This window comes from Rhinolophus sinicus, linkage group LG16 (assembly GCF_036562045.2).
Source record: "Rhinolophus sinicus isolate RSC01 linkage group LG16, ASM3656204v1, whole genome shotgun sequence".
NCBI classification, from domain to species: Eukaryota; Metazoa; Chordata; class Mammalia; order Chiroptera; family Rhinolophidae; genus Rhinolophus; species Rhinolophus sinicus.
Genome location: NC_133765.1, coordinates 21525384 through 21548052, shown reverse-complemented (window position 1 = coordinate 21548052; position 22669 = coordinate 21525384). Strand labels below are relative to the sequence as shown.

General features: G+C 39.9%; 2 protein-coding genes across 5 annotated transcripts in view; both read right to left on the bottom strand.

Moving 5' to 3' along the window:
• The window catches only part of TTC28 (tetratricopeptide repeat domain 28), a 611406-nt gene extending 597060 nt beyond the window's left edge, over positions 1 to 14346 (bottom strand). For both annotated transcript variants that reach the window (XM_074321572.1, XM_074321573.1), the window contains exon 1: positions 14135 to 14346. In XM_074321572.1, the coding sequence (XP_074177673.1) occupies positions 14135 to 14230 (96 nt within the window). In that variant the 5' untranslated portion in view covers positions 14231 to 14346. The remainder of the gene's footprint in view (positions 1 to 14134) is intronic.
• Positions 14347 to 18855: 4509 nt separating this feature from the next.
• The window catches only part of CHEK2 (checkpoint kinase 2), a 38329-nt gene continuing 34515 nt past the window's right edge, over positions 18856 to 22669 (bottom strand). For all 3 annotated transcript variants that reach the window (XM_019743097.2, XM_019743099.2, XM_074321046.1), the window contains exons 14-15: positions 20480 to 20560; positions 18856 to 19709 (exon numbers count right to left, since the gene is read on the bottom strand). In XM_019743097.2, coding sequence (XP_019598656.2) covers positions 19620 to 19709; positions 20480 to 20560 — 171 coding nt within the window. In that variant the 3' untranslated portion in view covers positions 18856 to 19619. The remainder of the gene's footprint in view (positions 19710 to 20479; positions 20561 to 22669) is intronic.

Sequence of the window (22669 nt, the reverse complement as noted above, 5' to 3'; positions counted from 1 at the left end):
AGTGTCATCAATCTGTATCTAACAATCAACTCCCACTACTGAAAGTAATAATAATAATAATGGTAGCAAAATGGTAACAACCCTAACAAAAACCACACCTAATATTTATTGAGCACGTACTACGTGACTGGACTGTTTTAAAAAGACCCTGTGGAGTAGGCAACGTAGCATTCTCACTTCATAGATGGGACAAGAAGGGACAGATCCCATGCTTTTGACCACTACACATGCTACAATGCCATGATTCATAACTCCCTCTAAATCTGAGGCAAATGCCAACACTTACTGAACACAACTTGCTTACATGTTCTTAAAGTTTATATCTGGATTTACAGCTATGTGGAAAATCATTTTTTCACACACTGACAGATTCTTCAAAACTCTCTGCTGAGAACATCCAACCTGGCAACGCACTTCTGGTGCCCCAAAGACTACAGGATAAAATGGGCAGCATTAATGTAAAGAAATAATCTTCCACACTGCAAAATAAAACTACTGCCTTCACTAGTGTTCCACTCAGAAGTCAGAAGTAAATTGATTCATGGAAGATATGTACAATTTATCTTATAAACTATTATTCATATTGACTGAAGCTCAAAAATATGCTGGGGTAAGAATATATAATTAAAGAGTCCTGATCCTTAATATTAAATGCATGTCTTACACACAAACTTTATATAAATGAAAACTTAATGAAAGTATTTTTTTACTTTCTTGATTTATTTTTAAATATAATGATATGTGTTTTTAGTGTAATGATCAAGGAGTCAGGACTACAAATAGCCAATGTTAAAACACTGCAGCATCTGAAGTCTCTATGCAAAATGGTAATAAAATACTACACAAGAAAAACAAAATTTGTTCAACTTTTTGAGCCAAATTGATATAAATTTACTTTCACAACACCCTCTGTAAAATCAATCAAAATGCTATGACAATGGTGGGAAATCAAGCACATCTGAAAAAAATTTAACTAGTAAACACATGAATTAATTCTAACTCTTCCAACTTCAACTAGAAATAAATATGTACTCTGAAAAATAGAAAAGTAACCCTATTTCTCTATACCTGCTAACCTGTTTACAACCATTCTCACAAAGGATTAAAAAAACACTTAAAATTATTCTCTAAATAGCTTTGAGTTTACAAATAGACATGACTTAAAACATAACAGTGTAGGGGCAGCCAGTTAGCTCAGTTGGTTAGAGCATGGTGCTCTTAACAACAAGTTTGCTGGTTCTATCCCCGCGTGGGCCACTGTGAGCTGCGCCCTCCACAACTAGATTGAAACAGCTACTTGACTTGGAGCTGATGGGTCCTGGAAAAACACACTTAAAAAAAAACACAAAAAACATAACAGTGTAAAATTCAAAACTTTTTTTTTTAATTGTGGAATATTGGGGAACAGCGCATCCCTCCAGGACCCATCAGCTCCAAGTCAAGTCGTTGTCATTCAATCTAGTTGTGGAGGGTGCAGCTCACTGGCCCATGTGGGAATCAAACCCGTGACCTTGGTGTTATGAGCACCACGCTCTAACCACTGGGCAAACCGGCCACGCACCCGCAACTCCGCTCCAAGCTCAAGCTACTATTTTCTTTCCTTTTTTTTAAATTTTTATTGGGGAACAGTGTGTCTCTCCAGGGCCCATCAGCTCCAAGGCGACATCCTTCAATCTAGTTGTGAAGGGCGCAGCTCACTGGCCCCTATGAATCAAAATGGCAACCTTGGTGTTAAAAGCTCGCGCTCTAACCAACTGAGCCATCAGGCTGCCCAGACATTCAACTCTTCCAACTCTCTTTCTTTTGAGAATAAAGAATAAACTCAAAAATTAATATTAATTATATATCTTTTTTTTGACCTCACAAGAAATTCAAATAAAGAATAAATACCTGGAATTCATTTCGTTAACAAAAAAAAAAATTTCTCAGGAAACTATAATTATACATTTATTTCACAAACATTGCCTAAGGCTAAGACTCTGAAACAATAAACAACTTATAGTATTAATACACTTTGTCTTTAATTAACTTTTAATTTGCACTATAAAGACTGATTACTCTTCATCAATAAACAAAGAAGATATAAGCAGTGATTGTCTTCATTTTATAATTTCTTTTGTTTCAGAGATGCACACAAAATAAGAATCATCCTTTACTATCTTAAAAACTATTGTTTTTATATAGCCTCATTTCATTTAATACTTTTCTTTCATTATCTGTTTTAATTCCCATGATTCATTCAAGAAACATTTATCTCAACTATTACATTAGTATTGGCTTAATAAGTTTTCTAACTTCAAATATTTAAAAAATAGATTGCTTACATTGTAGTTAGTTTTATCTTTGTATTGATAAAAAGTTATGGTAATAAAATTTAAGAATAAACTTAGTATCAAATACTCATCCTTCCACTCTATCAGTTTTAAGACTCAAATTTCAGAATACCACTGTGCCAACATAACCTTAAACTTCACAAAATCTGTTTTAACAAGATCCTCAGGGGAATTGCCTATATTGTTTCCCTGCAATAAGTCTAATATTCAGTAGTAAAAAATAGTTATAATTGATCACTACTTGCTTAATGACCATTCAAATAAAAAACAGTCTAGTATAACAATTAAGAATGTAGACTCCAGGACCAGACAGCTAAATTAGAATCCAAGAGCAACTCAGCTTCCTAGCTGTGATGTTCAGCGAGTTACTTAATAACTTCACTATATCTCAGTTTCCTTATGTGTAAACCAGAGATAACAGAAGTACCTACCTCATAGGGTAGTTGTGAGGATTAAATGAGTTAATATACATAAAGGACTTACAACCGTGCCTAATATACAGTAAGCACAATACGTTAGCTGTAATAATGTGAAACCAAAAGACTAATGCCACACAAGTACTCTATAATTTACACTGAACTTCCAAATGTGCCTAATGAAAATTTTATTTTTTATAAAATATATTTGGAATTTATGGCCAATTTCCTGAGCAATTTTTATAAATGGTTTTTATAAATCTTTGTGGAGATTAGGAAGCAATGAATTTAACAAGAGCATTATTTGACAGTGGAGCATATTTCAAAAATCCTGTGTCTACTCAAGCTAAAACCATAAGAATCCAAGACAGCACTCAATACAAAAACAGTACATACAGAACAAAAGCAATTGTGGCAGTGTTTTTAGTACCTTATCAGGAAACTGTGCAATCTGCTGTAATAAACTTTTCCTAATGATAAGAAACTACACACAGGACACAGGGTCAAGTGTCCAATCAAGTTGCCTGAATTCCAAAATCACATTGGTAACATGCAAACTCCTGAGAGGAGAGGGAGAATATACCCAGCTGTGTAACTCGTTAACTCCAAAATAAAAGGTGTTTGGCTTTATTAAATATATACTCTTCAATAACAAATTACACTAATAAAATATCAGGAAACTAAGCTCCTAGTACAGAACAGGTCAGAGAAAGTCTTATGGAGTTGACAGGTTCCTCTGTTCTAGAATTTGGCACAGTAATCTCACAAGCACATGAAAGGTAATATGCTTGCATTAAAAATGTTGTCATTTATAGACCTAATTATTTCAAAGCAAATTCAGACATCTTAACATGTTCACATGACATTTTTTAATTCACAGAAACTTTCTCTTCCATCTTAATTTTAGGAGTTCTCTACATAAATGCTTAGTGAACGTTTATTTTATTTTAGAAAATGCAAAGACATTCTACAAATCTTAACTATTTTGTAAAATATATCTAATTATTGACAAAATGTTAATAATTATTAAAGTAATGAGAAAATATTAGGAGATTATTATTGGATTCAATGTACTTTTCCATATACTTGAAATTGTTTATACATATATACTCTATTTTAAATATTACTTTTGGATTTAGTTTGTCACTCCCTAAAACAGCCTCAGATGACAAGTATAATCCTGCTCATTTTACCATGTATCAGTGAAAATTAAAATGGGTGGGGGGGCAAATGAAGACTTTAGGAGACCATCTTTAATTAGTATTTTAAAATAGTAGACATTTTTTTATTTCCTAATTTTCTCTTTCTACACCCGAACTATATATATATATGTTACATGTCATAAAATTCATCCATTTGGGGTGGCTGATTGGCTGAGTTGGTTAGAACATGAGCTCTGAACAGGGTTGCCAGTTCAATTCCCACATGGGCCAGTGAGCTGTACCCTCCCCAACTAGATTGAAGACAACAAGCTACCACTGAGCTTACAGAGGGGCCGCCGGATGGCTCAGTTGGTTAGAGCGTGAGCTCTCAACAACAGGGTTGCCAGTTCAATTCCCGCATGGGATGATGGGCTTTGCCACCTAAAACTAAAGATTGAAAGCGGCAACTGGTCTTGGAGCTGAGCTGCGCCCTCCACAACTAGACTGAAGGACAACGACTTGGAGCTGATGGGCCCTGGAGAAACACACTGTTCCCCAACATTCTCAATTAAAAAAAAAATCAAAAACAAAATTCATCCATTTAATGTATACAGTTCAATGTTTTTTTATTTATCCACATTTTGTAAACATTATCACAATTTTAATATTTCTATCACCCCCAAAAAAGAAACCCCATGCCCAGTGGTAGTCTTTCCTCCCTCATTCCCAAGTCCTTGGCAAATAACAATCCATCTTGGGTCTCTATGGATTTGCCTGTGCTGAATATTTCACATAAATGGAATCATACAATATGTGATCTTTTGTGACTAGTTTCTTTCAGTGGGAATAATGTTTTCAAGGTTCATCTGCATTGTATCATGTATTGGTACTTCTTCCTTTTTCTAGCTAAATAATATTCCATTGTATGGATATACCACATTTTATTTATCTATTCAACAGTTAGCTGATGCACATATGAGTTGTTTCCACCTTTTGGCTATTACGAATAATGCTGCTATGAACATTCATATACAAGTTTTTGTGTGGACAAATGCTTTTATTTCTCTCAGCTATATACCTAGGAGTAGAATTATTGGGCCGGCCATATGGCAGCTCTATGTTTTAGCGTTCTGAAGAACTGCCAAACTGTTTTGCAAAATGGCTGCATCACTTTACATTCTCATCAGCGATGTACGAGGGCTCCAATTTCTCCACATCCTCACCAACACTTGCTATTGTCTCTCTTTTTTACGTTAGCCATCCTAGTAGGTATGAAATGGTATCCTGTGGTTTTTATTTGCATTTCCCTGACTAACGATGTTACATACCTTTTAATGTGCTTATTGGCCATTTGTATATATTCACTAAGAAATGTCACCCAAATACTTTGTTCAATTTTTCAACTGGGCTGTCTATCATTGAGTTGTAAGTGTTCTTTATACCAGGGGTGCCAAAAAAAATGTATACATGTGGACACCTTGGTCAACGTTGCTCAAGCAGTAGTTCGCCATAATCAGAAGTGTCTGGATGCTGATGGTAAGCACTTTTAGCACCTCTTGTAATTGCAGAAGTCAAATATGATTTGTATTCATCTTTTGATATTGGTATATATTGAGCATTACAATTTTAATAGTTTTTTCCTTTCTTAAAATGTGTATACATTTTTTTTGGCACCCTCTGTATATACTTGATACAAGTTCCTTATCAGATATATGATTTGCAAATATTTTCTTCTTTTATGTGGGATTTCTTTTCACTTTCTTGACACTTCCTTTGACACAGAAAAGTTTTTAATTTTGATGAAGTCCAATTTATCTACTTTTGCTTTTGTTGCTTGTGCTTTTAGTATTATATTTAAAAAATCGTTGCCTAACCTGAGCTCACAAAGATTTACTCCAGTATTTTCTGATAAAAGTCTTACTGTTTTTGCTCTTACATTTAGATTTGATTAATTTTGGTGTATGGTGTGAAGTAGGAGTCCAAATTCAATCTTTTGCATGTGTTATGCAGCACCATTTGCTGAAAAGAACTTTTTTCCCCCATTGAATGGTCTTTGCACCACTGTTGAGAATCATTTGACCATAAATGTGAGAGTTTATTTGTGGACTCTTAATTCCATTATCTGTGTTATCCTTATGTCAGTATCACACTGTCTTGATTACTGTAGCTTTATAGTAGATTTTGCAATTGGGAAGTGTGAGTCCTCTAAGTTTGCTCTTCTTTTTCAAGACTGTCTTGGCTATTCTGGGTACTCTGCATTTCTATGAGGATTTTAGGATCAGTTTGTCAATTTCTGCAAAAAACGCAGTTGCGATTTTGATAGGGATTGCACTTAATCTTTATTTCATTTGGGTGAGTATTGCCATCTTAACAATGTTGTCTTCTGGACCATGAACATGGGATGTCAAAATTAGACGACTTCTTATTTTAAAATTACATTCCTTAAACTTCCCAGTCCAACAGCTAAAACACAATAACCAAGAAAAATACCTTGAGCGTCAAAGAACTACATCCATTCTAGCTGTACATGATTCTTCAGAGTTCAATCACAAAAGAGATTGTTATACAGAGATCCAGTTATAACAGAGATCCCAATAATATTTTTTAGAATGTCTGTTCTGTAAATCTAATCATTATCCTCTTCTCTCCTCCTAGCTCCATTTATGTCTACTTTCTACTTATTTGGTTGATTCTTTTCCAATATATCTTTTTCTCTTAATCTATTCTATCATTACTATTTCCTTCTCATCTTCAAGAATTATTTTTTCTTGTGTCTATAATCTAAAAATGAGCACTAATGACTTGCGATATGCATGATTTAGCAAAACATAAGTATCAATGTTAATTTGACTTCCTTTTATGATGACTGACATTAGAGAACTATAATAATCTTAGCAATTTTCATCTTTATCAAAGTGATATTCTTTATGCAATGCTGCAAGCACAAAAAATACTGACAAATTTTTCCATTTTCTGAAATAAGTCCATAGTAAGTTGAAACACTACTACGGTAATATTTGAACTTCCACTACAGCAAAATTAGTCAGTGAAAATATCAAAAACCAAATATATAATGACGGAATGAGAAACCACATACAATGTTAATATGCCTTCCCTTGTTTAAGTCACAGCTAACCTTTTTCTTTTTCTTTTTTTTACTATTGCAAAACCACAACACAAAGTCAAGTTTGCTGTGTTAGACTACCTGCTCTTTCTTAGCAATCTCATTATTTAGACACAAAATTAGTATCACATCCTCATTACAAATCATCAATTATTTGTACACTAGAATCTCAACAAATCACATTTCAGATTACTGCAAGTTAACTTTACACAATTAATCATTTAAAATAATGCATGTTCTTCTAGTTATTGTTATGGCCTTTTCAATCTCCCAGTACTGCTTCTGGTCTCTAGTAAAAGAGACTAGTCTCTGATCTCTACTTAAAAAATAGAGGGACATTATCACTGCTTTCCCTTTCTCTACAGAAGAAAATACTAATGATAAAACGAGTCTTATATGGCAAAATTAAGTAGACATTACCAATAATATAATCTAGTCAAAAATATTTAACTTGTATCCATCAAGTCTTGCCATACAGTGTCAAGTAACAAGATAAATGATGTAACATGGAAGCTACCAGACAAATCCAGAAGATAGGACATTCTGAAGGACACCTGGTTTGGTCCCTCCTGTGAGTCAGTGTCAGGAAAAAAGGGACCATGCTAGATTAAAAGAAACTTAAGTGACATTAATTAAGATATGGTCCTGAACTAGATATTGATTTTGACACAACAGCTTAAAGAAAATTTTGGAGTAGATTGGAAAAAATGTTTAATGGCAAGATACAGGGAGAGGGATCACTGACTGAAAACAAAAAAGGTTTCAAAACATTATACATGGGCCGGCCCGGTGGCTCAGGTGGTTAGAGCTCCATGCTCCTAACTCTGAAGGCTGCCGGTTGGATTCCCACATGGGCCAGTGGGCTCTCAACCACAAGGTTGCCGGTTCAATTCCTCAAGTCCCGCAAGGGATGGTGGGCTCCACCCCCTGCAACTAAGATTGAACACTGCACCTTAAGCTGAGCTGCCTCCCAGATGGCTCAGTTGGTTGGAGTGCGGCTCTCAACCACAAGGTTGCCGGTTTCGACTCCCGCAAGGGATGATGGGCTGTGCCCCCTGCAACTAGCAACGGCAATTGGACCTGGAGCTGAACTGCGCCCCCCACAACTAAGACTGAAAGGACAACAACTTGAAGCTGAATGGCACCCTCCACAACTAAGAGTGAAAGGACAACAACTTGACTTGGAAAAAAGTCCTGGAAGTACACACTGTTCCCCAATAAAGTCCTGTTCCCCTTCCCCAATAAAATCTTAAAAAAAAAAAAAAAAAATTATATATATTCACCACACAAACCAACAATCCCTCTCTTAAGTACTTACTAAAATATATGCATATATATATGAAACACACAATGACTGTTATGTGAATGTTCATGGTAACTGTATTCTCAGTCACCAAAAGCTGGAAACAACCAAAATGTCCATTGACTGGTGAATGGATAGTAAATTGCTGGACACATACAATGGAGTGACACTCACTAATAAAAAGGAACAGTTTTCTATTCTACTGACTGTGGTGATGATTACAGAACTATATATATTTGTCAGAAATCATAAAACTATACACTTAAAATTGGTGAATTTTATAGTATGCAAAGTATACTTAAATAAAGCTTATTTTAAATATAATAAAAATTAAAGTCACTTTGTACAGTTTTGTTAGTTAAAATGCCTGTATGCATTTGTGTGAATGTGTGTAACTTCTGTTAGATAGAAAGATGCACAGAAAAAGTTCCAGAAAGGAAAGTATTAAGGTACTAATAGTAGCAATCACTGTGTGGGTAATGTTATGGGATTTTGTTTTCTTTTGTTTTTGCTTGTCTTATATTTCCTAATTTTATAGAATGTACACATTTAGCTTTCACAATAAGAAAAGGGGTTCTTGTTCAAATAAAAATCAACTTTGATTTTAATTTGTCTTATAGAAATGTCTATGTGTTACCAATCTGTGGTTTTCCAAGTTATAAATTTAATGATAGTTGTGATTTTGGAGGTAAATTTTTATTGTTAAAATAGTATTTGCAGTGTAAACAATTATTTTATTTGGTTCATAGTGAATACACATTCAATTATTATAACATGATACGTTCCAAGCACCATATTTGGGTTATACTGTGTCTCTGATTTCTTCCCATACAAAATAGTAATCTACTCTAGCTACTAAAGAGACACCAAAAGCACTATTAGGTTTAATTTCAAACATCAACCTTTGTCTCTGACAGAGTTTTTTTAAATAGCAATCATTCAAAAGAAACAAGAATTGTAACCATCAAATTTAATTAAAAAAATACTGCTTCTGTCAACTATAATTAAATATATATTTATATAGTCACGGGATGTAAAGTACAGCAGAGGGAATATAGTCAATGGTATTATAATAGTCATGTACAATGTCAGAGGGGTAGTAGACTTGGGGGGGTATCACTTTGTGAGGGGTATAAATGTCGAATCGTTATGTTGTTCTGTACACCTGAAACTAATAAAATAAATAAATAAATAAATAGGAATGAAAAAATATATTATATATTGCTTCTGCTGTTAGAAGAAACAAGTAGTGGAAGAACAGCACGTTAAATAAGAACTATGGGATAAAAACAAACAGGTTTAAGTTACACTTATTATTTTTAATAATAATTACAAATACATTGTCAAACACCCCATAAAGCAGTCTAGATTTAGCAAGCTTTTACAATCCAAGTATAGTGTGAGAGACTTTGTCTTCCACTATCCCTCAAGCACTCACAGAGTTTTCTTGGGTCACAGAAAAGTGATAGGGACAGGAAGAGGTTTGAGGTTTTTGTTTGTGGTTTTATTCTTTGTGGTTTTTTTGTGTGTGGGAGGGGGTCTGTGGTTTGGGGTTTGTTTGTTTTAGGGAAGTTTTTTGGTTATTTTTGTTTGGGTTTGGTGTTTTGCTTGCTTTTTGGCATGCTTTTAAATGGAGTTAATTAACAGAAAAACATAAACAACAAATACCAAATCCCTACCACATGTAAGACAGTGTTCTAACTATCTACCTATATTCTCCTTTATTTAACAATTCTTTGGGATATATATTAATATTACTGTCCCAGTACATCATGAGAACACTGAGATGTGTAACAGTTAAAACTGGTCAAGACTCATACAACTCGTAAGTAGCAGAAACAAAATTTAAGGGATAGGAACCTAAATCTGCATTCATATTTAAACTTTCAAAGACCATTCTTCTTCTCTAGTTTGGAGGGAAGATTTGAAACAGAAAATTGGAACAGTCTACCACTAAATGATGAAGTTAAAAGATATAACCCAAACTCAACTGTATTTCTTCTGTACACTAGCAATGAACAAGTGGTGAAAAATTAACAATCTGAAATGAAATTTTAAAAACAGTTCCATGTACAACAGCATTAAACAGAATAAAATACTTGGGGAAAATTTTTGAAAGAAGCACAAGAGTTGGACCTGAAAACTACAAAACATCACTGAAAGGACAGATTAAACACAATCCCTATAAAAATCCCAGCAATTTTTTTGGCAGAAATTGATAAACTGATCCTAAAAATCCAGGAATCTAGAAAAGCCAAAACAGTCTTGAAAACGAAGAACAAATTTACAGAACTTACACAATTTCAAAACTATTAAAGAGCTACTATAATCAAATAGCGTAATGCTGGCACAGAAAGAAACAATAGAATAAAATTGACAATCCAGAAATAAACCTAACATATGGTCAGTTGATTTTCAATAAGGGTGCAAAAGTCCATTCAGTGTGATAATATTTTTTGTGGTTTTTTTTTCAATATAAAGTGCTGGATCAGGATCACCATATGCAAAAGAATGAATCTGGACCACTACCTTACACCGTTACCAAAATTAACTCAAAATGGACTAACAACCTAAGTAAGCATAAGAGCTAAAATTTAAAACTATTAGAAGAAGGTATAGGCAGGCGTAAACCTTCATCACCTTGGATTTGGCCGTGGATTCTAAGATATGAGCAACAAAAGAAAAAAATAGATAAGTGGACTCTATCACAAAACTTTTTTTGCAACAAAGGATATTATCAAAATGGTGAAAAGACAACCTACAGAAAGGGAGAAACTATTTGCAACTCATATATTTGACTCAGGGTTAGTATCCAGAATATTTAAAGAACTTCCACAACTCAATAATAAAAAGACAACCCAATTCAAAGATGGACCCCTCCCCCCAAAAAACAGACAGAGGATTTGAATAGTCATTTCTCCAAATGGTCAATAAGCCCAAAAAATATGCCCAACATCATTAGTGATCAGGGAAATGCAAATCAAAATTGCAATGAGATACCATTTCACACCTACTAGGATGGCTAAAGTTAAAAAGACAGACAATAACAAGTAGTACTGACAAGGATGTAGAAACTGGAACCCTCACACATCACTGGTGGGAATGTACAACAATGCAGTGCCTTAGGAACCAGTTGGCAGCTCCTCAAAAGGTTAAAATAGAGTTAGCATGTGACCCATCAACTGGGATATGCCCGAAATTAAAACATATGTCCAAACTAAAACGTGTATACAAGTATTCATAGCAGCATGATTCATAATACAGTTGGCCCTCTGTATACACAGGTTCTGCATCCATGGATTCAATCTTGGATGGAAAATATTCAGAAAAGATTATGTTGTTCCTGACACAGGTTACGCCTAGTTAGGCCTAGGATGGTTGCGTCTGTACCAAACATGAACAGACTTTCTTCTTGTCATTATTTCCTAAACAATACAGTGTACCAACTATTTATACAGCATTTACATTGTACTAGGTATTATAAGTAATCTAGAGATGATTTAACGTGTACAGGAGGATGTGCACAGGTTATATGCAAATACTATACCATTTTATATAAAGTACTTGATCATCTGGGGATTTTGGTATCTGTAGGGGTCCTAGAACCAATCCCCAGCAAATACCACGGGACAAGTATAACCAAAAAGTAGAAAAAACCCACATGTCTACCAACAGATAAACAGATAAACAAAGTGTATATCCTTCCAATGGAATATTATTCAGCAATAAAAAGGAATGGAGTACTGATACCACATTATAAGATTACATTGTTAAATTCTCAGGATAGCTAAATTCAGGGAGATAGAAATTAGGTTATTTATTGCCAGGGGGTGGGAGAAAGGCAAATAAGGAATGCTAATGTGTATGGGATTTCTTCGTGGGGTGATGAAAATGCTCTAAAAGTAGATAATGGTAATGTTGGGCATATTGTGAATATACATAAACTGTGGAACTGTATACTAAAGAGGTTAATTTTATGGTAAGTGAATTACATCTCAACAAAGCTTTTTTTTAAGACACTTTTTTAAAAGGTCAGTCATGGGGATGTAATGTATAGCATAGTAACTATAGTTAATAATACTGTATTGTATATTTGCAGTTGCTAAGAGAATAGATTTTAAAAGTTCTCATCAGGAAAACAAATTTATAATTATGTGTGGTGATAGAGGTTAACTAGACTTATGTGCTGATCTTTTTGCACTATATACAAATGTCAAATCATTATGTTGTATACCTAAACAAATAAGTTATATATCAATTACATCTCAATAAAAATAACAAATATATCCACATAAACTACAAAAATGATACACAGAATAAAGCACCTAGTTTTTCAATATTTATTCTTCAGATGCAATCTCAACTCCTAAAGTCTTGTCTTCCTATACATTCATATTTTGTCAATGAACAAAAAAAGAAACTACTAAAATGAAATCTATGGAAATTCAAAAAACATGAAAAAAACAGCCCCTGAAATATCAAATAACTTTCAATCAAACAATTCTATTTTAGCATTGACTAAACTAAACATAAATCTCAGTTTCAAAATATCACATACAGAGGACAAATACCCAGAGGTTTAAGCAAATTGCCAACTTTTCTGAATAGATAAACAGTAATTCAGATTTGCTTTGATGAAAATGTAAATATTTACCTGCCTCAAAGGAACAAAATCCTACAAGCCTAGTGTTCCCAAATGATGAAGAGAAAGAAACATGCATTTTTTAATTCAGAATTTTGTTTCAGAATTAGTTTTAACGTAGCTATGGTACACGTAGTTGACGGTTTATATTAAGCAATGTACACTCTGCTTTGCCTACAACATATTGAAAACAAGACATAAACAATCACAAAAGTTAAGATGGAACCTAAGAAAAATCACATTATACAGTAATCTGACAGTCATTAATCTCAAAAAGCTCCTGAAAATGTCTCAAGAACTATTTTGGAAACTCTGTAAGTCATTTAGTTTTCCGACAAATATTTACTGACCATCTACCATGCGCCAAGCACCGCGCCTGGTACGAGGATGCCATGGTGAGCTATAAAAAGAACAGGTCTCTGCTCACAGGAAGCTTACTCTAAGATAGTGCTTGTCCAATTCTGCCTGATCATAACAACCTGGGAGTTGTTAAAAATTCAAAATCTCCTATGCCTGAGTCCACGGATGCGTTGAGACGCCTATATTTTTATCAAGCGCTTTTACCCAGGCTGTTTTGAGAGCCCAATGCTCAAGACCATCCCATCCCATCCAGCAAGCGCCACACCTCCAAAGTCCATTTCGCTCAGCATCCTTCACCCGGACCAATACTCCAAACACATCACGAAACTGGCGTAGATGCAAAGTATTCCCAAATCACTCTTGTGCTGAGCCACTGACAGACTTGCTTCCTTCGTAGGACGGACAGCTCACTCTCTGAAATTCCACCTGGGGCTGTCTGCACCTGAGTCTCCCGTGGCTGCGCCGACACCTGTCTCCTAGCGTCTCTGTCTACCTCCCCCGTGGGCACCGAGATAGGGGCCCGCAACCTGCAAGGGTGGAGGTAAGGGGGAGGTGCCGAGCCCATTAAGCGCCGACTGTATACCGCCCCCCCTTCATCCCCGCGCGCGCGCGCACACACACACTCCCGCGGAAACTGAGGCGGGCAAGATCCAGACCCGGTCCCGCCGCCGAACGGCGTGAGGCGGGGCTCGAACCCGGACGGCGGCGCGGATTCCGCCTCGCGGCTGCCGGTTAACCGCCGAGGCCCGGCCCGGATCGCACCGACGGAGTTTCACAAAGAAAGTCTCCCGGCCCGCGCCCCTCACGCACTCACCGGCGCCGGCGGCGACTCGGGCTCCCGCCGCCTTCGGCTCCGTGCTGGGGTCGGCCCCGGGGTTGGCTCGAGCGCCGGCGGCGGCGACTGCTCCATCCCCGCGGGGCCCGGGCCGCGTCCGCCTCGAGCTAACGGTCCCGCCAGCTAGGCGCGCGCGCCGGCTCCGCGCGCCATGTTCCCGCCGTGCCGCGCGCCGCCGCGGCAACCCACAACACCCCCCCAAACCGCGCACGCGCGCGCGCGCGGCTCCGCGGATAACCCCCGCAACAACCGCGCAAGCGCGCACTCGCCGCGCCCCCTCCCCGCGCGCCCCGCCTCGTGCCCTCGGAGCCGGCCGCTGTTCCCAGCGTTGCATCCACCCCCTCCGCATCCGTCCTGCCCCGCTGGGGCGCTCGCTATTCTGCGCTCGGCGCCGCCTCCTGCCGCGCTGCGGACGACCCCAGGCCAGGTCCCTTCGCCCCTTCCCGATACTGCTCCTTTTGCTTCACCCGCTACGCCAGGCTTGGGGCGAGGGTGTGGGCCAGCAGGGAATTATCCCCAAGTGCTGGGGGAAAGTACGCCGCTAAAATGATGTGATCTCCGTCGTGGAGGTGTGCAAGCACGTGCACGAGCCTAAGTGGCACAGTGAAGGCCCCTGTCCCTGGGAGAGCCAGACTCAATGGAGACCCTGAGTTCGAGTCCCGCATCTCCACTAACTTTTGCCTGATTAACGTCAGGTATCCGGAGGTCTGTTTCTCCTTAATCAGGAAGATCCAACAACTACATAAGGAACGCTGGGGGGACTTAATGAAATCATCCAAATAAAGTGTCAACACCGCGCCTAGGATTTACCAAATGGTAATCTGGTGGCAAGACCTCTTAAGTAGTTTTATTTAATGGTTAAAAAAAAAAAAAACAAGGGCTCTTGAGAAGGGAACTCTCCGTTCAAATCTTGCCTCCACCTCTTGCAAACTGGGAAACCTTGACCAGGTCACTTGACCGAGCCAGAGACCCTTGATTTTTAAATCTGCAAAGGGGAGAATGGCACTAATAATGACGCAAGGATAGATATGAGCTTTCAGGAGATGATGCATGTACTTCTCTGAGCACAGTGCCTGGGAGGCACCAAGCTTTCTCCAAGCTTCACTGGTATAACTCCAGCCTTATCCTTCCAAGACTCCTAAAAGTCTAATGAAAAGGGCTCTGCTCCCAAACCCTGCGGTATAATTAGCTGGGAGGGGTTCACTCAACCTTGGGGCTGGAAGGACTGTTACTTCCCACATCGTTGCTTTTCATTCTCTCTTTGCTTTTCATTCTCTGCCCCAAACCTCTCTGAAAACCCTAAAGTTGGCAGAAAAACAGGAGCTGAGAATGTTTTCCCTACTAGAAAACAGAGGAGTCTCCAAGGGTCTCTTGGAATTTGTAAATGGTTGGACTTACTAGTCAGGCCTTTTCCAGATACAAGTGACAAAAAAAAAACAACAATAAAAAAAAAAAAAAAAACCCTCAACCTAGAGTAAAACAAAAAAGGGAACATTGAAAAGTCCTGGGGTGGTACTCACTTTAGATATAGCTGGACCCAATTGCTTAAACAATACCCTGTCTTTCTCCAGTCTCTCTTCGATTTTGCTTCCTTGTGTGATGACCTCATTCCCATGCAGTTCTCTTTCTCCCCAGTGTCCCTGGCAGCTCCTAGCTCATATCTGATCAGGAAAGCAGGAGCTGATTCCCAATAGTTCCAGGCAGTCTCAGGGATGACTTTCATTGTACCCATTTGGGTCACATGTCCTTGCCTGAGCCAATCGCAGCAAGATTGGCCAGACCTGGCCATAGGGAGTCCCTCTAATAATGGGGTTGGGTCAACACCTCCCAAAGGACATGGGTTAAGGACAAGTGGGAGGAGGGATGCCTCCCTCAGAAAAATCGGGATGCAGTTACAAGTGACATTTGGTGCAGGACTTGCACAAGTTAAGAACTGTCCACTGCGCCATCATCTAGACACACAGCAGGTCCACCATGGAGCAACATACCCATTCTTCAGAACAGAGTGGCAGTTACCTCAGCCACTGGGAAATACCCCTCCACATCTGCTCTCAGGCCTGGCATGTCCCAAATCTGCTCTATCAATTATTCACCCATCTCATGTGCCCACCCCACCAAAAGCTGAACATATGATGTTCCTTCCCTGCTCAAGAACTTTCTATGGCTCCCTCTGGATACTTACGTGGCTCTCCCACCTTTAAGGATGGAAGCCATCACTGATGGATGGATCCCTTACCTCGTGCCAGGCACTTTAAATGCACCATTGAATCTTCAGAAGCACCACATGAGGTTGGTACTTATTATACCCATTTTACAGACAAGGAAATAAAAGTTCAGTAATTTGAACTTGCCCAAAGCCAAAGTCAGGGAACTGCAGAGCTCAGATTAACACAATACTGCTCCTACCACTAACGTTGCATCCTTTTGTTCCATCTCCACTTGCTCATGTTTCAAAGTCCTGTGCCCACCTCCAGCGGGGTGACCAGTGGGAGCAGGGAAAGAGCCCCAGGGAAAGAGCCTCTAGAGACCCTTTCAGCTTCCATAGTAGGGGTCAGATAGGCAGACACTTAGCTTTACTATCTCCCCCTCCCCTATCGCTTCATGAGATAGAGAAAAAAAGTGGAGTGAGATTAGAAAGAAAATGTGGATGTTGGGTGGCCCCAAATCAGCAGCTAATATCTTCCCGTTGGTGAGTATATTAGTGTCCTATGGCTGTTCTAACAAATTACCACAAACTGGGTAGCTTAAAACACAAATTTATTCTCTTCTAATTTTGTAGGTCCAGAGGTCTGGAATCAGTTTTACTTGGCTAAATTCAAGGTGTAAAGGACGGGTCCCGTCAGGAGGCTCTGAGGGAACAATCCATTTCCTTTTCTTCAGCTCCTAGTAGCTACCTGTATTCCTTGGCTTGTGGCCTCTTCCTCCATTTTCAAAATACACCACTCCATCTCCTCTGATTCTGACATCTCGTGTCCTCTTAAAAAGAACAGTGTAATAACATTGGGCCCACCTGGATAAGACTGATCTTCCCACTTCAATACCCTTAACTGCAGTTTATTTTGCAATGCAAAGGAACATATTCATAAATTCTGAAGTTTAGGATGAGGACATCTTTGGGGGCCATTATTCAGCCTACCATGGTGGGTATAATCAGGGAGCTAATACAAAGTGCTTTGGAAACAGAAGTGTTGGCTGACTGCCCCACGATGAAAAAAATGCCCTAAGAAACCACAGCCTTCACATTAAATATTCAAATGAGTTAAAGCCCATCTAACTTGGCAATCTCAGCCTCATTCCTTTAAATATGAAAACCACCTAAATCCCCATCTAGCACCCCAGCACCAGGCCAGCCAAGCCTCAGAATGCTTGTACACCCTTCTAATGGAAATTGCCAACCACTATCCCATTGCCTGGGGCAACAGCTGTGTGCCCCTGACCCTGCCCGGCTCACCAGTGGCAACTGAACCGACAATTTATGGCATGGCCAGTGAACTATAATGTGGCTTAGTAACAACCAGCCAGTTACAAGAGAAGCAAAATCAGTGGATCAGAGACAAGAGCAGCCAGCCATTAGAACCGCCTGGGCTCCTGACGGCTCCCGGGCCCAGCCATATTCAAACTTGAAACAAATCCTTTTCTATTTAGTAAATTGAATGGGCCTCTGATTCCTTGCAACCAACATATACCAACTTCTAGATCATGCGGCTGTATCCACTCATTTAAAACACTAGCATTCAAAACTGAACATCAGTCTCTTGTGAGTTTTGTCAGTGTGAGTCAACATCCGAGTCTAATTAAATATGGGATTGAGATGAGGAACATTAGGGTCAGAAAGACCTGGGTTGGGTCCCAACTCGGCCACTTACTAGCGGTGACTTTAGACAAATCACCTTACTCCTTCAGCCTGGGTTCCTCACCTATTACATGAAGGTGGTCAGAGGACCTAGCCCACAAAAGCACTTTTGAGGACTAGACAACACCAAGGGAGGGGCTTTACACAGGGCCTCGTTGGTCAGTTGGGTCAACATGACATGCTCACATGCCTTATCTGTATTTCCAAAATCCAAACGTCTCTGAAACCTGAGTCACCCATAACTCATTTGACAGAAAAGACCGAACTGATATGACTTAATGTCTTCTCTATCCCTTTTACTATGAATATCTGCTGCAGAAATATTAATGTTTGGTTACAGAACTTCACTGGGTATTACACATAATACAGTCGATATGCAATGTCCCATTCCTAAAATCAGGAAGATATTAAAATTCACAACATATCTGGCCTTAAGGTTTCAAGGACTATGGACTTCTTTCTTTAAAAAAAAATTTTTTTTTTTTTTTTTTAAGATTTTATTGGGGAAGGGGAACAGGACTTTATTGCGGAACAGTGTGTACTTCCGGGACTTTCCCAAGTCAAGTTGTTGTCCTTTCAATCTTTGTTGTGGAGGGCACAACTCAGTTCCAAGTCCCGTTGCCATTGTTAGTCGCAGGGAGCGCAGCCCACCATCCCCTGCGGGAGTCGAACCAGCAGCCTTGTGGTTGAGAGGATGCGCTTCAACCAACTGAACCATCTGGCCACTCGGGAGCTGAGTGGCAGCTCATTTACTTCATTCTAGTTGCAGAGGTCGCAACTCGCTGGCCCATGTAGGAATTGAACCGGCAGCCCTGTTGCCCAGAGCTCTAACCAACTGAGCCAACCGTCCACCCCTAAAAAATTCTTTATTGTGATAAAATACACAAAACCTAAAATTTTACATCTTAACCATTTTTTTAAGTACACAGTACAATGGTATTATACATTCACATTTCTGTGCAACCTTCATCATGATGCATCTCCAGAACTTTTCATCTTGGAAAACAGAAACTATATCCACTAAACACATTAATTCCCCATTATCCCTGCCCCCCAGCTCCTGACATCAGCATTCTACTTTGTCTCTATGATACCTCATGTAAGTGGAATTATATACTAGTAGGCTTATTTCCCTGAGCATAACGGTGGACCTATATCTTTATGAGAGTTAGAATGAGAATTTAAAACAGGCTCATGGTATATGCACCAAGATACCTACTGTCTCACGACTTTGGCAGTCAGCCAATCTCTACAAACTACACCCCAATCTCACCAGGCCCCTTTCTAAGGAACCTTTAGAATTTGTATGCAGCGTACAGAGGCTAAGACCATGGACACCTCTGAGACACCTGTCCGGTAAGAGCCAAGGTAGAGTACCAGACAAAAGACACATGATTTCAAATGCCCACACAAAAAGGCATGTAACTAAAGAGTGGATCATCATCAGTGAAGCACAAAGCCCAGTTTCTATTAGGTGTTAGTGTACTGAGGACTGCAGGAAAGCAACTAACTGTTCTCTCCTAATTAAAATACAAACACTAAAAAACAAATATAAAGAAAATGGCAGCACAGTTCAAGAAAGTGTGTTTCTTTCATGTTCCAAAGCACTGTTCATGAGACAGCAGCACATACAGCCAGGCGCTTTGTGGTGTCTGCGTCTTCCAGTTCCTCTTCACGAAGCCGCTTTCGACTCGTAGACGGCTGGAAAAAAAGGAAAAGGGAGAAACGGTCAAAGAAAATCGCTGGCTTCTTTAAAATTATCACTTTCCCAGGATGCTCCAGGTACATTTGGGGCATTTCATAGGAAACTTCTAGTCCCAAGAATTACTGGTCATCCTCACTGACATCTGAATCCCCACAACGCCCCCCAGACTCAGACATGCTTATCGAAATGACATTTCTCTCCCCTCTGACTTCCAATCATTCCAGAATGTGTTTTGAAAGGAAGCAGCATAACCAGCCCCATCTTGGTCATCAACTCCTAAGTTATGAAGTTTAAAGAGATGATGATACCTTTCACTGCGAGCCCCAAGTCTTGCTCTTTTGTGGGAAGACAAGTTTTTTTGCAACTTTGTTTTCCCGTTTATAACACTGCGAGGGGACAGTGGGACGAGGAATATTATCATTCACCAAAAGGAGGCAAGAAAGGAATGAATGGATATGAACTTAAAAGAACTCTACAGGAATAAAATCATAATCAATAAATCATTTTCAACAAATTTAAATTGGAGTCTCTAATATAGTCTTTCAAATCTTGCCTTGTAGGAGACTTCTTAAATGACAATCCCTAGCTGTGCTTCTCTAATGCATTAAACATTCTTCATGATTAACTCTTCTAAGGGTGCTATAGCAGACCAAGCTGAAACAATGAGTCTACTACATTAAAAAAAAATGTTAAGCAATTGCTATTAAAGAGACTATTCAAACTCATCATTCTTGCTCATCAGCTCTTTAACCATCATCTGGAATACCTGGGCTGGGACCTCGGGTTGAGCCGTTGACTTGTTTTCTTCAGAAAGCAAATTTTGAAATTTTCTCTTCATGTCCTCATCCTGCGAAGAAATGGAAAACATAAGTAGGCTATGTTTGAGGGAAAGCTCTTTGAAAGATGGAGCTAGGATGCCCCTGGAAACAGGAATGTGGGTAACGACATCTCGTCTGTTGACTAAATGGCATGCCCTTGCGGAAGCTCTGGGAGGAAAGGACCACCTGCCTTCCCAGAGTCATCTAACCAGCAGTCAGTGCTCACCCAACACTGGCTGAAATCAAAACCAGGTGCCTAAGAGCTCTCAGTGGGTCAGAGAACCACAGAGCTTAGCAGTCAAAAGACTTTCAGAACAAGTATCCCCGATCCTGACAGAGGCAGCCATCAGGAGACCAGTGGCTGGGGTTGGCTCAGTCCTCTGAGGGCTGACTCCATGCAGCTCCCGAATCTCTCCAGGAGTTCCCCCCTTCCCTGCCAACAATGAGGTCAGCTACTGGGTCCATCCTAACAAACCAGCCCAGAATCCTAGGAAAATTCACCCAGCAAGTGCTGTACAAGCCACCAGGACTTCAAGCCTGCAATATCCCACAGCTTGGGTCTAATGAGAAAGGAAGACAAGTGAACAGGTCACAGCATTACACGTTTCTTGCTTCTGGAAGGGGAAGTACGGGGTGGGGGTAGAGGGTGTACACAGGAGAACTACCACCTCACCCCCCTGGCTGCTCACTTCTGTAGGGCTCAAGGATTTATTGGCATCTAGGAGCCCTGAGAGGAGACCTAGTGCAGCTCTCCCCACTTTCAGAAAGGGGAAATATCCATGACTAAGGATTGTGGGCTCTGGGGCCAGCTGGAAGCCCAGCTCAGCCACTCTGTAGCATCTGCAGCATAAAGACCCAGGGCTGCCTGATTCCAAAGCCCCATGTCCTTTCCCACCCGCCCCCCCTTTCCTTCCTCCCATTAAGCCAAGTGTACCATGGTGGATGGGAGGGGAGGACACAGGAGCGAAGGCCTCCAACATTCAGCAGTTTGATGACTATAGAAAAATTACAGTGCTTGAGGATTATCTCCTGCCGTATCTAGGAGCTAGAATCACCTGCTTCCATCACTGTTTATTGCATCACTCAGAGTGGCTCCCCACTACCCATTGTGAGACTTCCAAGTTCATCTGGATTTCACTTTGCACTCTCCCTTAGGATCTCTCTTAAAGTGCATCCCTTATTTCCTCCTACACCTGCTCACAGTTTCCACCGGGAATACCCTCCTGGCCTTCCTGGCCATCCACTTCATCCACCTTCCTCATTCACTCCGTGAACAGATATTTCCCAAGCACCCTTAGATGTCAGGCACTGTAATAGGCACAGTGGTTTCCATATCAGAGGGACTCAATCAATGTTTGAAAATGCTGTCCCCCACTGTTATGGACTAAATTTGGAGACAAAGCCTTTACAGAGGTACAAGGAGGTAGTCAGGGTGGGGCCCCAATCCAACAGGACTGGTACCTTGTAAGAATAGAAAAAGACACCGGGGATGTGAACACACAGAGAATTGACCATGTGGGACAGAAAGAAAGCAGCTACCTGCAAGGCCAGGAGCGAGGCCTCAGGATAAATCAAATCTGCCGACACCTTGAAATTGGACTTCTAGCCTCCAGAATTCTGAAAAAATGCTTTTCTGTTGTTGAAGCCACCCCGTCAGTGGTATTTTGTTATGGCAGCCCTAACAAACTGATATTCCCATACTATCCCCAGGCGAATCTCTTTAGACTCTCTTCACACCAGGTGAACCTGTGGGTACTGGAAGCTCCGTGCACAGTGGTCTCCTCTCATCCTACGGATCCCCAATACTCTGCACCTTCTCCTATTACCACATGCGTCACACTGCTCTGTGGTGACTGTCATCAGCGCTGGCCCACCCAGATTATCAGCTCCCCAAGGCAAGGCTGTATCTTATTCCTCTTCGCATCCACAGTGCCTAACAGTGCTTAACACACAAGTTCATTCATTAAAACAATGAAAGCACGAACAAACCACGCTGGAATGCCCCTCAAGTGGCAGCTCTTCCGTGAATCCCAACAGAGCTGACCACACGCCTATTGAGGCCTATACTGAAAACAAGTCATCGGTCAGCAGTAATATGAACAAGGAGCTCTTTGCCTTGTCATAACACAGGAAGCCAT